This window comes from Canis lupus, chromosome 1 (genome assembly GCF_003254725.2).
Source record: "Canis lupus dingo isolate Sandy chromosome 1, ASM325472v2, whole genome shotgun sequence".
In the NCBI taxonomy this organism is placed as follows: Eukaryota; Metazoa; Chordata; class Mammalia; order Carnivora; family Canidae; genus Canis; species Canis lupus.
In genome coordinates this window covers 25,714,949-25,732,124 of record NC_064243.1, presented here as the reverse complement: position 1 = coordinate 25,732,124, position 17,176 = coordinate 25,714,949, and the positions used below count along the sequence as shown (strand labels likewise).

Here is a 17,176-nt window from a genome sequence, read left to right as displayed (position 1 = left end):
TCTTATATAACAAAGGACCCTTATTGCAGGGATTTATGAGGATCTAAAAGGAAATGTATGTTTTAGTTTGCTAGGTTGTCTTCCAAAGTACCCCAAACTGGGCAGTTTAAACAACAGAAATTTATTATCTCACGGTTCTTGAGGCAAGAAGTTTCAGAGGAAAGTGTCGGCGAGTCGTTCCTCTGAGGGACTGCAAGGGAAGGATCTTTTCAAGCCCCCTCTCTCTGCATAGATCTCTGTCTTCTCCCTGTGTCTGCACATGGTGTTCTCACTGTGTGCATATCTGAGTCCAAATTCCCCCTTCTTACAAGGACACCAGTCATTGGATTTACTGCCTATCTTCCTCCAGAATGACCTCATTTTAACTTCTATCTGAAACAATCTTATTTCCAAGTGAGGTCACATTCTAAGGGTACAGGTGGTTGGAACCAGAATAGGTATGATCATATTAACTGTCATTAACTAATTGCCAAGACACTCTGTGTGGACAAGCTTAAGAGTTAAAATCTTAGGGAGGTCCTAGTGTCAGAGAGGCCCTCAGACTTTTGTGAGATTTCCCTCTAGGAACCCCACCAGATCCTCTGGGAGAACAATGGAGACAAAAATCCCTCTGCCTCATACTTCCTACAGTGGGAAGAAAAATATTCCCAACTTTGAAATAAGCCCAAAACATTTTGTTCTCCTCAACCAAAGGCTGTCCTCAAGGGAAACCATTTACCAAAGCATAATTAGCCTGGGCAAAGGGAAAACTGCACTGTAGCCCTCCAAGCCTTCCTGTTTCAACTTAGGAAAAGAAAAAGTTGAGAAACCCTAGCAAAGGTTACAGCACAGGGGCCCAGGCTCAAGACAAGATAGAACTTAATCACTGACTTTATAACCCTTCTCCTGTCCTCACATGTCATACCATCTCATCAGTCTGTAATTGTGGCCTACTTAGCATGTACTAGTCAAGAGAGAGGTCTTCAGATGAACACCTGCAAGATTTGAGGTAGAATGCCATTGGCTGAAACTGCGACGGATGGGGACCAACAACTTCCACTCTGGTGCCTGAGCTGCGTCCTCTGATCACTACTGTCACTACATTAGCTTTGCTAAGCCACCAACTGATAAGCTACCCAAATGTGCCTTTCTGCTCATACAAAGGAGAAAACATGGGGAAATTGTCTCTGGGGGAAGAAACAATTTACTTCTACCCTTTCAACATCTTCCGGCTGGTATGGAGATTAAATTGACATGAGACATACTAACAGGAGAAAAAATAAAGTTTTAGTAGTGTGCATGGAAGCCCCAAAATGAATTGAGACCTAAAGAAACAACCAAGGCAGGCATTTTCAGACAACAACAAGGTTCAGACTACTTTTTAGGTAAAGAGCCAATAAATCTGGGGACGAATTAACAAGACAAATGGACAGGGCCATCCAGGTGCCCCAGCTTATGTATTTTCAAAGTTAAGCCTGTGGTTCAATTAATCATGCAATAAAGAAGAGGTATTTTTATGAAAACAAAAGAAAAGCAATGGTTAAGATTAGATAAATTATAAAACTGGTTTCTGAGTTCTGAGAGTAGCTAGTTTAGAAGATTTCTAGTTATCAGGCTAAGCATCTTCAAATAGGGTGAGGGCAGGCAGTGTGCATCCGGCAGACTCTTTTGGTTTGTAGGTCAAGTGTGTCTGGTGACCGAGTGACAACAGGCATGAAGATGATCTATATATGAGTTGTTATGGTGATTTCTCTCAAGTTTACATAAAGCTGTGTATATTTAGTTTGCAGAGCTCCAAGAAAAGAGGAATTTTTACTTGAAAGTGATTCCATGTCAAAATTACAGAAAAAATTGGAAATGTTAATTAGGAGTTGTGACCAGACATTGAAGGAAACTAGAAAAAAACAGGATCTAGTCTCATCAGATCTGAATCTGATATCCATAAAGGTATGTTACTTAAATATAATTTTTCTCTTTATAAACACTCTCATTTTATGACCAAAGGTAGCCAAATTAAGACTGATTAATTTATAAAATAAATATGGCGTGTGGGGGCAACCTTGGCCTGATTCTATATAGAGTTCAGCAAGAATAGCAATTGATCATTTTAGACTCTTAAATCGGCCTTGTTGGAACTTTTATAAGGAATCTCTACATTGAACTTTTAACAGCCTCTTGAGGCCAGAAGCCAAGCCAAATATTTGCCACCAGACTGCATGTAATACTTATATATTTGGGTGAGTTCCTCTCTTGTTGAGTCTGCAAAACATTCTGAGGTTCCTGTACCTGCCAAGAAGTGGCATTCTTTACCTGGAATGTTTAGTATTACTTGACAATACTTCCCATGTAATAAGTGCAATTAGTTTAATCCTCTGTTTCATGATGAGAAACAAAATCATTGAATGTTAGACTGTAGTCAAAGATGTTATTTTAGAACTTGATTTTGGGGGCACTTGGCTGGCTCTGTCAGACTGACTCTTTGATCTTGAGGTGTGAATTCAAGCCCGTCGGGTTAGAGATTACTTAAACATAAAATCTTAAAATAATAATAATAATTTGATTTTGGGAAATTTGTCAAAAAATATCAAAAGCTTCAAGCATTTAATTAAAGAAGGATCACAGATCATTATAAAACTATGGATTTATTTAGACAAAGTGACAATAAAAGATTTTAAAGGTAAATGAGAAGAGTTACATAATTGTAAAAATCTTAGCTCTTTTAATATTAAGGACTATCTTTTGAATGAGCAAAGATTTGATGAAAACAGCATAAAATCTTTTTCTAGGCAGATTACATAAGAAAATTTTGTTTATAATTTCTAATAAAAGCAAACCAATCATCTAAAAAAGCTTTAACAGAGAAAAATCATTCTAATTTTCCAGCAATATTCTTTTGATATTCAAACTAACTCTTGGCCTCCGCCGCCGCTGTCTCCGGCTCTCCGGGCTCGGGGGGGAGAGGGCCCTGGCAGGCCGGCCCCCTCGGGGCGGAGCCGAGCTGGGCCCGGAGGAGGCGGGGCCTCAAAGCCTGTGAGTCCGCCGAGGAGGGGTGCGCGCCCCCGCCCCCGCCCCGCCCCGCCGGCGCCCGCCCACCTCCCCCGCCGGCTTCCGGCGGCACGCCGCGAAGCCTCGGCCTCACAAGGCTCCTCTGGTGCCGGGTCTCGGCCGACGGGCCAACACCACCCCGGGCGTCCGCGGATCGCGGGGGCAACACTCTGTTTCTTGTCGCAGTTTTAAGATGCTGCCTCGGAGGAGCTGTTGCGGGTTTCGACTGTAGAGAAAACAGAACACACACACACACACACACACACACACACACACACACACACACACGGAAAAGAGAAAAAGGAAAGGCAGATGAGGGCCAGAATCTGCCTGTCGGGCCAGGACCAAATAACCTGAAATGACCTAAACGATGGAGTTCCACTTGAGGAAGCTTGATGACAGTTACCTTTGTAAACCCTGAGTGTCCTCCTTGGGTGAGTGCTTGGAGCAGAGAAACGGAAGTGACTTGTGGGTGAAGGAAAAGTTGGCCTGGGGCACTGAGGTTTGGGGCCGCAGGCGTCTGCGTCTGCGCTGGAGGCGGGGCACTGCAACTTGGTAAACTCTGAAATTTATGCTGATTCCTGAGTCAGGGAGAACAGAAGAATTAGGCCCTTTGCTTCAGAACTTGCCTGATGTGGACCGGCTTAGAGGCGTCTGAAGACCCATCCTCCAGGCCACACACTTGCAGCTCTGGGATCTGCCTGGAACTCCCTGCCTCGGCAGACAGCTGTGTCCTGTGAGCAGCCCACCCTTCCTCTTCTGCCGGCCAGCACCATCCCCAGCACCATCCGCTGTTAGGAAACGGCTCTGTGGACCCCGCTGAGTTTAGAGGCTGGGCCCTGGTTCCTTAAGCCTCTGGCGACTCTTAACAGTGTATTGTGGGATTTGTTTACCTGTCTGCCTCACCCAGTTGGTTTTAGGGCACGTACCTTAAATTTTTTGTTTTTTTTCCTGCTTGGCATATTGCCTGGCACATTTTTCTTGAAAGCTTTATAAAGCTTTTAAATATTCAATCTTTACAAATCAGTAGATGCAGCAGGTACTATAAAGCAGATACTGTTACATATCATGTCTCAGGACTAAGCTTTCTAATAACCCCACGAAGAAATGGTATGTGCAGTAGGACTTTAAAGGACTAAGAAGTAGTGTTTCTGTATTTCATTTTTAAAATAATGCAGAGGCTCTTGGCTGGCTCAATCAGTAGATCATACAACTCCTGATCTCGGCCTCATGAATGTGAGCCTCACATTGGGTGTGGAGTTTATTAAGAAAAAAAAATGTGTGAGTCTGAAAGTTTAAAATAAATAAATAAATAAATAAATAAAATAATATAATGCCTGCTGATGGCAGAAAACCAAAACGATTTCCAGATGGTTGAAACAGCTTGTTAAAGTCTCAGTGGGTAGGAGCACCCGGCTGGCTAGTCAGTAGAGCATGTGACTCTGTCCTCCCAGTTTGAGCCCCACTGTTGGGTGTGGAGATTACTTAAAATAAATCTTGGGGGGATCCCTGGGTGGCTCAGCGGTTTAGCACCTGCCTTCGGCCCAGGGCGTGTTCCTGGAGACCCGGGATCGAGTCCTCAAGTCGAGTCCCATGTCGGGCTCCCTGCGTGGAGCCTGCTTCTCCCTCTGCCTGTGTCTCTGCCTCTCTCTCTCTCTCTTGTGTCTCTCTGAATAAATAAATAAAATCTTAAAAAAAAAAACAAAAAACTAACTCTTAAATATACTTATCCTAACCTTAGCTATATATAAAATTTTTTTCAAAGGAGTTTTTTTTCATAAATCATGTTTGTAATATTTATTTTTTTATTTTTTACTTGGTTTTTAAGTTTTCCCTTTCTAAATAACTAGATTCACTTCAGGAAGAATTATTTTTGCCCTCAACAAAAATGTATTGCCATTCGTCATACTGTTTCTTACCAAAAACTCTATCTCACAGGGTTGTTTCCCTTATAATTTTTAGCAGCTTTAGTCAAATATGTTAATTACAACTTTTTAATCCTTAGAAATTTTAATTTCTAGTGAAAACTAAGTAGTAAGCAACAGTGAATTGTCTGTTTTCCCAGCATTTTTTAGATTGGCAAATTTATGACTATATTTCATAATTTCTAGAAACATGTGTTTCTTCATAGTACAATCTTTTATTAAAAAGAACAGAACATCTTTACTAGCAGACCCAAATTTTTAGTTTCTCTAGAGTAATAAGGAAACCACCAGTAGATAAATGTATGTTCAGCATTTAATGTTTATTATTTCATGTTATTTGAAATGACCTAGATATTCAGTGAACTTAACCTTATCACTTATCACTTAGCAAACCTTCAAGGTTTCAAGTTGCCAAAAAGATTTGGGAAACTATTTTAGGTACAGAACAATTTTGTTCCAATATCCTGATCTTTTATGTCTATAAAGCATTGAGAGGAATAGGCAAGATTTTGAGATCAGTAAAAATAGGTGGGTTTTGACTTGTTTTTAGAGTTGCATTTCTAGTTGTATAGAGATTTGTAACACAAGACAATTGTCTTTAATTCCCCCTAAAGATTTGGGATTGTAGCCTGAATATCAAGGGATTGACCTGCCTTTTTTACTAATATATATAGGGAGATGTTTAACTAAAATGGAGATCAAAAGTTTTATGCCTTCATAAATTCTGTATAAAAGCATTTTAGTAAAAGTTTTTTTCTAAGTATGTAATTTAACCTTGGGCTTTTTATTATTATTAGGCCCTGAGAATCATCCTTCCACTGATTAATTGCAGGAGGGCTTAGGAGAAATTTTGGTGATCTGTTTCCTCTGTGAAGGGGGCTGGGCTCCAGGGGGCCTTCTGGTTTGCCTAATAATCATAATATAATCAGGAGCTGAAAGAAACTTTCCTAGCAGCCAAGTTCTCTGTGATTGGGGTTTGAACAGCCATTAACATTTCTAAATCCTCTAAATTTGTAGGATCTTTTGAAAGTGGAGGAAAAGGGGCTTTATAATTTAAAAGATCTGTTGCTGTTCAAGAGACATGATGAATTCTGTGGGGGTGGGGGGGGGGGAGATGCATAGTTCTAGATCCATCTGCCAAGGTCATTGCATAAAATGCCTAAAGCTGGCAGACCCGGATTACAGCAAAGCAAGCCCTACTCCCTGTCCCAGGTACTTCTGCCAAATTTACTTCTTGGCTTCCAGCATTTAGAATAGCCTGTATACTTTGAGCTTTGAGATTAAGCTGGACTGCTGTCTAAAATAAATCTTATAAGGAAAGGGAAGTTAAAACTGACAGATCGGGTCAGATTTTAAGAAGGAAATTTGCAATGGATATAGACATTAATTTTTTGCCTTAAGTCTAATTTCTGTTCTTTATCTTGTCAAAGGAATCCTTTTAAAGCTAGCTTTATACTAATAAAACAATTAAAAGCTCACCATAAAGACTTTTTTTAATTTAGCCAATTTAAAAGGATTCATCTTTCGGCCATTGATCTTACCATGTTCTTACTATTTAATTATCAATTAATAGTGACTCAAACCAATAAACCTTTTTATGCTTTGACCAAAAGATACAGAGGGCATCCCTAGAGAGGGATCTGAGTTTGATGAAAACCCCATGATCCAAAGTCTACTCCCAAGAATAGTCCAAGAAGCAAAGACCTTCAGGGCCAGGTGGGAAAAATGAAGTGAACAAGGCCTAAGGGAGCTGTGGGACACCACAAAGTGGACTAATACACAGATTATATGAGTCCAAGAGTGAGAGAGACAGAGATTATTTGAAGAAATCATATCTAAGAACTTCCCAAATTTAATTAAAGACATGAATATAAATAACCAAGTTCAATGATCTCCAGGAAGGATGAACTCAAAGACACCCATACCAAGACATGTTGTAATCAAATTGTCAGAAGCCAAACAAAATAAGGATTTTGAAAGCCACATAAGTGATTATACATACAAGGAATCCCCAGTGAAATTATTAGCAGTTTTTGATCAGACACTTTAGAGAAGAAAGGTGGGCCAATATATTTAGAGTTGGAAGAAAAAAATGTCAAATAAGAATCTGGTATCCAGCAATACTGTTCAAATGTGAGGGAGAAATTAAGACACTCTATGCTAATATCAGGTAAAATAGATTTTAAAAAAAAGATTACAAGAGACAAAGAAGAACAATTTATATTCATATTCACAATACAAGAGAACTCTTAAAATTCAACAACAATCTGATTTAAAATGGGCAAAAGACTTGAATAGTCTTTTCTTAAAAAACAAAAACAAAAACAAACAAACAAAAGAACCAGCCATGCAAATGGCCTATAAGCATGTGAAAAGATGCTCAACCTCACTAATCACTAGGAAAATGCAAATCAAAACCACAATGAAATGTCACCTCACACCCTTTAGAATGTCTACTACTTAAAAAAAAAAAAAAAAAAAGGAAAATAACAAGGGTTTCTGAGGATGTGGAGAAATTGGAACACAAAGGCGCTGTTGGTGAAAATGTAAAAATGACACTGATTAGGAAAAGAACTGCCAGGAAACCAGTTTGGTAGTCCCTCAAAAAATTAAAAATAGAACCAGCATATGATTTGGCAGTTACACTTCAGGATATAATTTCCAAAAAATTGAGAGCAGGGTCTTGAAGATACATCTGTATACTTATGTTCAGTGCAACGTATTCACAATACCTAAAGGTGGAAGTAACTCAAGTGTCCATCAATGGATGAAAGGTAGTAAAATGTGGTTATACATACACAGTAGAATATATTCAGCCTAAAAAGGAAGGAAATTCTGACACGTGCTTATAACACGAATGAACTTTGAAAACATTGTGCTAAGTGAAATAAGTCAATCACAAAAAGGTAATATATAGGTAGCTAGCATAGTCAGAGTAGCCAAATTCATCAATATAGAAAGTAAAGTGATGACTGCCAGGGGCTACAGAGATGGGGAAATAGGGAGTTATTGTGTTCTTTCTCCAGCTTTACTGACATATAGTTGATATTTAACATTGTGTGAGATCAAAATATAAAATGTGATTTGATACATGTATATATTAATGTTTACCACAATTAGGTTAACACATTCTTTAGTATAATTACTGTTTGATTGTTAATACGGTGAGAGCATTTAATATTCACTCCACTTGCAACTTTCAAGCAAACAATAGAGTATTGTTAACTATAGTCACCATGATATACATTAGATCTCTGGAACTTATTCCCTCTTATAACTAGAAGTTTGTATCCTTTGCCTAACTTTTGTCTCATTTCTCCCACCATCAGCCCCTAGCAACTATATTCTCTCTGCTTCTATAAGTTTGGCATTTTTAGACTCTACTTATAAGTGAGATCATGCAGTTTTTTGTCCTCTGCCTGGCTTAGTTCACTTAGCAGAATGTTCTCGGGGTTCATCCATGTTGTTGCAAATGGCAATATTTTTTTTCATGGCTGAATAATATTCCATTGAATATATGTATATAACACATTTCTTTATCCATTCATCTGTTAAAGGTCACTTCATTGTTTCTATGTCTTGGCTATTGTAGAAAATGCTGCAATAAACATAGAGGTGCAGATATCTTTTGGAAATAACGATTTCACTTCCTTGTGGATCATACGGTAGTTATATCTTGAGGAAACTCCATACTGTTTTCGACAGTGACTGCACCCCTTTATATTCCCACCAACAGTAGAAAGGTTTTCTTTGTATTCTCTTCAGCAATTGTTATCCCTTATCTTTTTGATAATTCCAGGAGATTTCCAGTGAGCGTGAGATATCATACAGTGGGTTTGATTTGCTTTTTCTTGCATTTACTTGATTAGTCAATGTTTGGGGGAAATGTCTATTTAGATCCATTGTCCCTTTCTCTCCCTTTTTAACTATTGAGTTGTGTGAATTCCTTACATATCTTTGGATATTAAGCCCTTATCAGATATAAGATTTGCAAATATTTTCTCTCATTCTATAGGTTGCCCTTTCATTTGTTCCTTGGCTGTGCTGAGCTTTTACCTTGAGGTAGTTCTATTTGTTGATCTTTGCTTTTTTTGTTTTATGCTTCTGGTGTCATATCTAAAAAGTCCTTACCAACTCCAATGTCAAGATGTTTCCCTGTTTTCTTCAACTGTTTTACGGTTTTCAGGTCTTATGTTTAAATCTTTAATACATTGAGTTAATTTTTGTGAATGGTGTAAGATAAAGGTTCAATTTTGCTCTTTTGCATATGAATATACAGTTTTCCCAATACCAGTTATTGAGGAGACTATCCTCTTTCCATTGTATATTCAAGGCTGCTTTGTCAAATATTAGTTGACTATATACACATGATTTACTTCTGGGCTTTGGAGTCTGTTCTACTGGTCTATGTGTTTGTTTTTATGCCAATAAAATAGCACAGTAAGTTTTGATTACTATAGCTTTCTAATATAGAGTGAAATCCGGAAGTGTGATGCTTCTGGCTTTGTTCTTTCTCAAGATTGCTTTGGCTATTTGGAATCTTCAGTAGCTCCATACAAATTTGAGGATCTATTTTTTTTCTATTTCTATGAAGATACAATTTTAATTTTGATAAGCATAGCACTGAATCTGTAGATGGTTTGGGTAGTATGAATATTTTAACACTATTAACTCTTCCAATCCAAGAACACAGGATCTTTTCATTTATTTATGTTTTCTTCAATTTCTTCCCTTAATGTCTGATTATTTTTGGTGTACAGATCTTTCCCTTCCCTTCTTTTGTTAAATTTATTCCTAAGTATTTTATTATTTTTGGTACTTTGTAAATGAGATTATTTTTTAATGGTTCATCATTAGTATACAGAAATAGAACTGACTTTAATATATTGATTTTGTATCCTGCAACTTTCCTGAATTCACTTTTTTTTTCCAATTTTTATTTGAATTCTAATTAATTGGCTCCAGGTATAGAATTTAGTGATTTATCATTTATCAATAACATCTACTGCCCATCACAGTAAGTGCTCTCATTAATATTCATTATTCATCTAGCCCATTTCCCCACCCATCTCCCTCCATCAATCTTTGTTCTATAGAGAACTCTAGCTATAGAATTAAGAGTCTCTTATGGTTTGCCTCCCTCTTTTTTTTTCCTTCCCATATATTCATCTGTTTTGTTTCTTAAATTCCACATATGAGTGAAATCATATGGGATTTGTCTTCCTCTGACTTATGTCACTTAGCATAATATACTCTAGCTCCATCCATGTTGTTGCACATGGCAAGAGCTCATCCTTTTTGATAGCTGAGTAACATTCCGTGTGTGTGTGTGTGTGTGTGTGTGTGTGTGTGTACACTACATCTTCTTTAAAAATTTATTTGTGAGAAGAGAGAGAGCATGAGTAGGGAGGGGGGAAGGACAGAGAAAGAGGGAGAGGGAGAAGCAGACTTCCCACTGAGCAGAGAGCCCAATGTGGAGCTCAATCTCAGGACCTCAAAATCATGACCTGAGCTGAAGGCAGATGCTTAACCAACTGAGCCCCCCAAGTATCCCTATACTACACCTTTATCAATTAGTGAATGGACATTTAAGCTCTTTGCATAGCTTAGCTATTGTTGATAATGCTGCTATAAATATCGGGATGGATGTGCCCCTTCAAATCTGTATTTTTGTATCCTGTGGGTAAGTACCTAGTAGTATACATCCTGAGTTAGAAGGTAGTTCTATTTTTAGCTTTTGAGGAATTTCCATACCGTTTTCTAGAGTGGCTACACCAGTTTGCATTCTTACCAACTGTGTAAGAGGATTCCCCTGTCTCCACATCCTCACCAACATCTGTTGCTTCCTGTGTTATTATTTTTTAGCCATTCTGACAGGTGTGAGGTGGTATCTCACCATGATTTTGATTTGTATTTCCCTGATGATGAGTGATGTTGAGCATTTTTTCATGTGTCTGTTAGCCATCTGAATGTCTTCTGTGGAGTAATGTCTATTCATATCTTCTGCCCATTTCTTAACTGGGTTATTTAGCTTTGGGTTTCATAGTTTTTTGGTGAAGTCCTTAGGATTTTCTTTATACAAGACACAGCAGCAGCAAATGGAAACAATTTTAGTTCTTCCTTTCCAATTTGGATGCCATTTATTTCTTCGCTTGACTAATTGCTCTGGCTAAGACTTCTAGTAGTACATTGAATAGGAGTATGGAGAGTGGACACCCTTGTCTTTTCCCTGATCTTAGAGGGATTCTTCAAATTTCTATCAGTATGCTTTTAGCTGCAGGCTTGCCATATATGGCCTTCATTATGTTGAGATGTGTCCCTTTTATATTGACTTTCTTGATCGTTTCTATAATGAAAGTATGTGGAATTTTGTCAAATGCTTTTTCTGCATCTATTGAAGTGATTTTATGATTTTCATATTTCATTCTATTAATATGGTGTATCACATTTTTGTATTACTTATGTTGAAAAATTCTTGCATGCCAGGACAAATTCCATTTAATCATGGTCTCTTATCCTTTTAATATGCTATTGAATTTGGTTTCCTAGTATTTTGTTAAGAACTTCTATGTCTGTATTCATCAGGGATATTGGCCTGTAGTGGTTTCTTTTTTTTTTACCTTGTGGTATCCTTATCTAACTGGCATCAAGGTAACCCTGGCTCCATTAAGTGAATTTGGGAATGTTCCCTCCTCTTAAATATTTTAGATGAGTTTAAGAGGGACTGGCATTAACTCTTCCTTAAATATTTGTAGAATTTATCTGTAATTCATTTGGTTCAAGCTTTCCTTTGCTGGGAATTTTTTGATTACTGATCCAATCTCCTTAATCATTATTGGTCTTGTTAGGTTCCCTATTTCTAGAAATCCATGGATTTATCTTACGTTGTCCAATTTGTTGTCATATACTTATTCATAGTAGCCTCTTCTCATAATCTTTTGTATTTCTGTGGTATCACTATAATGTCTCCTCTTTCTTTTCTAAAAATATGGAGTGCTTCAGGAATTTGCATGTCATCCTTGTGCAAGAGCCATGCTAATATTCTCTGTATTGCTCCAATTTTAGTATAGGTGCTGCCAAAATGACCGCAAGCAAAATTATTGTTTAATGGGTATAGAGTTTGAGTTTTGCTAGATAAAAAGGGTTCTGGAGGTGGGTGATAGTGATGGTGGAATAACAATACGAATATACTTAATACTACTGACTGTACATTTTAAATGGTTAAGATAGTAAACCTTATGCTCTATATATTTTACCACAATAAAAAAAAATTAGGAAAAAAGAGACCCTTGGAGGTTAAGAAAAGGGAAATCTTGTTCAGGGAAGTAGTCAATCTGGTTGGAGCAGAGGCATCATTAGGGATAGAAAAGGGAAAGGGGAATTTAAAAGATGCATTTGGGATCATAAAAGAGCTCAGCACAAAAAGCTAAAAACTTACTTCAAATTTAATAGACAAAAGGTTTTGAGGACAGAAGTCACATGATCTGAATTTTCCTTAAGATAATAGGCCATTAGGGTATAGAATGTATTAGAATGATAAGAGACTAAATACAGGGAATCATTAGAAAGCTGTTGCAATAGCTCAGATTAAAGGAAACAAGGATTGACCTAGGGCACTACCAGACAGTATGGAAAAATGGAAATACTGGAATGCTTGTTAATGTTTTCTTTATTCTTTTTTTTTTTTTTTTTTTTAAAGATTTCATTTACTCATTTGAGAGAGAAACAGAGAGAGAGAGAACACACACGAGCAGGGTGGAGAGGAATAGGGAAAAGCAGACACCCCTATGAGCAGGGAGCTTGGGGCTCAATTCCAGGACTCTGGGATCATGACCTGAGCAGAAGGCAGACAGATGCTTAACCATCTGAGCCACCCAGGTGCCCCTGATTTCTTTATTCTTATCAGGTTACCAGTAGTTGTCCCAGTAAGTAATTTAAAAAGCAATCTTCAAAAGTGAGACCCTACTACATGTAACATGTAGCCATATTTATTCTCTCTTGGCACAATCTTTAAATAATAGATGGTTAATAGGAGGTAGGTTATTGAAGAAGAGCTGAGAAGTGTAAAATAACAGTTAAATGAATGGAAATTTAGCGCTATCTCCTGGCAATAGTAGTAAAAGCTTTCTTTGAGTATCAAACCGAGACCATTAGATAGATCTACAAATTGGTACAATTAATATAAGCAAAACCATACCAATTATCAACAAAAACATATCCTTGAAAAAGACCAAGAAGGATGAGAAACCACATCTAAAAAATTATCTTAATGCATTATATATAAAGAATGAGTATTTGACAATTCTTCTCTCTCGTTTGCTTCAATTAATGTCTGAAATACCTAGGTATTAAACACAATACATCACATCACTTGAAACATTTAGCCGAAGTCTTTTCAGATCACCACAACTGGTAGAATAAGTACATTAAATAGAATTCTGGTGTTTGAGATTTTTTTAAACAGTCCTGATAACATATTTCCCTTCTGTCTCTATTAATCTTGAAAGTCCATCATATATCCAAATATATGCACATTTAAACTGTATCTTTCAGACTGTTTGCTATATCCAATAAAGACTACAAAATGCTTTCTTAGAACACACACCCTAAAATCTTAAAAAAAAAAAAAAAAAAAAGGAACACCTGGGTGGCTCAGGTTTAGCGCCTGCCTTCAGCCCAGGGTGTGATCCCAGGATCCTGGGATCAAGTCCCACATCGGACTCCCTGCGTGGAACCTGCTTCTCCCTCTGCCTGTGTCTCTGCCTCTCTCCCTGTGTCTCTCATTAATAAATAAATACGATCTTAAAAATAAAGTCTAGACCTGGCTTAAACCACTTCCGCAGTTCTGCTACATCATCACTTTAAGCTCTTAGGACTTCATACACATTAACCTCATTCAGCTATCTTATTGACGTAAGAAGGAAAATTTTAAATCCGGAACTAACACGTGGCTCTATTTTGCCATTTTCTCACACAGTTTCCAAATTATGGAAACACGGGACAACAATTTTCTGTTCACTGGTAAGAAGTCAGAAAACTAAAGTTTGATTGTTTAGTCACCTTTAGTCATCTTTGACTCACCACTACCCCTGTATCCCTAAGCAAGTTATGCTATTCTCTCTCCAGGTTCCTTTTCTCAATGGAAATATATTCACATTGAATTTGATGATTTCTGTGTTACCTTCCTGGACTGATTTTCTGTGATTTCACAACTCATATTCACTTTCCTAATAAATGTATCCACAGGAGATGAAAAATAATAAAATGGTCTTGAACTTAGAGTTGACAGTGGATCTTACACAGTGATCTTCTACAAAGTCCTTCCAGATAAAGGAAGTTCATGTTCATGATTGAATTGTCCACCACCTATTTCCTTACCTTTTAGGATTATTACAAGGGATCCAGTTCACTCCAGGGTCTGGGATATCCTCCAAGTATGGGTAGATAGTTTCCCTGCTAAAGTTCCAGCCATAAATACCATCTTCTGGAGTCACAATAATATGTGCACCCTGTTAAAAATGTAGCTCAATTAAAATATTTCTCAGGTAAGAAAACAATCCAAGAGAGGGTCTGTAAAGGAACCTGAGAAACTGAATGGATTAGCAACAGCCATCCAGGCCTTTTCTTTCTTTCAATCTTAATTTTTTGTGTTCTGTATTTTTATAATTTTTTTTCACAATTGCATAGTCTAATCCCACCACCTTTTCTCTATAACATTTTCATTCTTTCTTAAACATCAATAGCTTATTGAAAGGTTTGCTATCCACTGCGGTTGTTAAGCATAAAACCAATTCTTCTCAAAATCGCTCCCCCCATTCCCCCCCAACCCCCCCTCCCCCTCCCCCCCCCCCCCCCCGCCCACTTCAGTCGGGTGTTGTATTACAGGATTGATTTATACTCAAATTCTCCATTTTACTTCCTCCTCTGCTCCAACCTTCCCTGCTCTCCAAATCACTCTGTAAAAGTGATTCTGGCTTCTCAGAAGGAGAGCACTCAGACACGGATTCCCCAAAGGGTGCCAAGCCCAGAGGTACACCATGAGCTCACTGGGGCCCCTTCAGATGGGAGAGTCACCCTGAAAGCTGCTGCAGCTTTTAAGAAAATAGTTGGACTAAGGATGAAAAAGGACCTCAGAATTCTTCATAGTATTTAAAATGTTTGTATTGTATAAGAATGTATATTGGTAGATAGGAGTTACATGTATGTATTCATGACTCATCACACTTCACATAATCTCCCTCTATACCTGACCTACAAATATCTTGTTTAAATCATATCCATTCAGGGACGCCTGGGTGGCTCAGTGGTTGAGCATCTGCCTTCAGCTCAGGGCGTGATCCTGGGATCTGGGATTGAGTACCCCATCGGGGTCCCTGCATGGAGCCTGCTTCTCCCTCTACCTGTGTCTCTGCCCCTCTCTCTCTCTTCTCTCTCTCTCTCGCTGTCTCTCATGAATAAATCTTAAAAAAAAATCATATCCATTCAAACCAGACCTTTATACTTAACCCTTCATTCAACCCAAGAACTCACTACACATTAACATATATAGTTTATCTTGTAATTAGAATGAAATATGAAGTACATAATACATGTTGTTAAGTAATTTGCAACTTAACTTTATTTTGGTGTTATAAACTAATCCAAAAACCCACACAAGGCTAAGAGCACAAAAGTATACCAAGGCTACTAATACTCACTGCACAGTACCTGGTCCTGATCCACTTATCCTCCACTCTCTACGTATAGTGAAAGAGAGCAGCAGAGCTGCTGAGCATATAGCAAGTTCCTCAAAGATCTACTGCCCCTTAATGATGATGAAGCTATTATTTTCTTAATTTTATCTCACAATTAGGGAAGTAGAACAGTATCCTTGCTGTAACAATTTTGAGAAGGAGGTAAGAGGTAGGAGTACAACAAAGTTGTTGGCTACGTAACATACATGTTTTCCAAAAGTATAATTGAACTTGACAGGGACCCTGTCTCCTAAGACCCCATCTTTCTCTTGGTGGAATCCAGAGTGCTTGAGAGAAGGTACCTGGTTTGCTGCTGAAGTGATTGCTGCCTCCAACAGGTCCAGATTTTGGTTCATTACTGCCAATGCCTCTTCATGGGACACTGGTACTAGGGTGGCATTAGGCAATTTCACTGCATGTTCATAAACAGCTGCAATAAATGTATCCCGGGAGCTGACTTTTATGACACAGAGAACCAAAACTGCCACATAAACCAGTAACCGAGAGGTAATCATGCTGAAGTCAGATGACTGCTGATAAAGAGAGCAAGTCTTGATATGTAGAGAGAGAAAACACAATTAATCATGTGATTCCCAAGAGTTAGCACCTTAAAATAAATTATCAAATCTACTCAAAGCAAGCCTTATGGTTTTGCACGATAGACATAGATGTAAACAAATCTTATATAACAAAGGACCCTTATTGCAGGGATTTATGAGGATCTAAAAAGGAAATGTATGTTTTAGTTTGCTAGGGTTGTCATCCCAAAGTACCCCAAACTGGGCAGTTTAAACAACAGAAATTTATTATCTCACGGTTCTTGAGGCAAGAAGTTTCAGAGGAAAGTGTCGGCGAAGTCGTTCCTCCTGAGGGACTGCAAGGGAAGGATCTTTTCAAGCCCCCTCTCTCTGCATAGATCTCTGTCTTCTCCCTGTGTCTGCACATGGTGTTCTCACTGTGTGCATATCTGAGTCCAAATTCCCCCTTCTTACAAGGACACCAGTCATTGGATTTACTGCCTATCTTCCTCCAGAATGACCTCATTTTAACTTCTATCTGAAACAATCTTATTTCCAAGTGAGGTCACATTCTAAGGGTACAGGTGGTTGGAACCAGAATAGGTATGATCATATTAACTGTCATTAACTAATTGCCAAGACACTCTGTGTGGACAAGCTTAAGAGTTAAAATCTTAGGGAGGTCCTAGTGTCAGAGAGGCCCTCAGACTTTTGTGAGATTTCCCTCTAGGAACCCCACCAGATCCTCTGGGAGAACAATGGAGACAAAAATCCCTCTGCCTCATACTTCCTACAGTGGGAAGAAAAATATTCCCAACTTTGAAATAAGCCCAAAACATTTTGTTCTCCTCAACCAAAGGCTGTCCTCAAGGGAAACCATTTACCAAAGCATAATTAGCCTGGGCAAAGGGAAAACTGCAACTGTAGCCCTCCAAGCCTTCCTGTTTCAACTTAGGGGAAAAGAAAAAAGTTGAGA

General features: G+C 38.2%; 1 protein-coding gene and 1 non-coding gene across 24 annotated transcripts in view; both read right to left on the bottom strand.

Annotated features, from left to right (window-relative positions):
• Positions 1-17,176, bottom strand: part of LOC112644136 (pantetheinase) — a 72,245-nt gene that overhangs the window by 40,446 nt on the left and 14,623 nt on the right. For 4 of the 23 annotated variants that reach the window (XM_049113817.1, XM_049113769.1, XM_049113834.1 and 1 more), the window contains one exon: positions 15,985-16,233. The exons of 17 other annotated variants lie outside the window; for them this stretch is intronic. In XM_049113817.1, the coding sequence (XP_048969774.1) occupies positions 15,985-16,233 (249 nt within the window). Of the gene's footprint in view, positions 1-3,430; positions 3,476-14,327; positions 14,459-15,984; positions 16,234-17,176 lie in introns of those variants that run through there. 2 more of the 23 variants (XM_049113754.1, XM_049114070.1) reach the window with 2 other exon arrangements.
• Positions 11,932-12,035, bottom strand: LOC112645663 (U6 spliceosomal RNA). Its single transcript, XR_003127175.3, has one exon. It is a non-coding gene; the product is annotated as a U6 spliceosomal RNA (small nuclear RNA).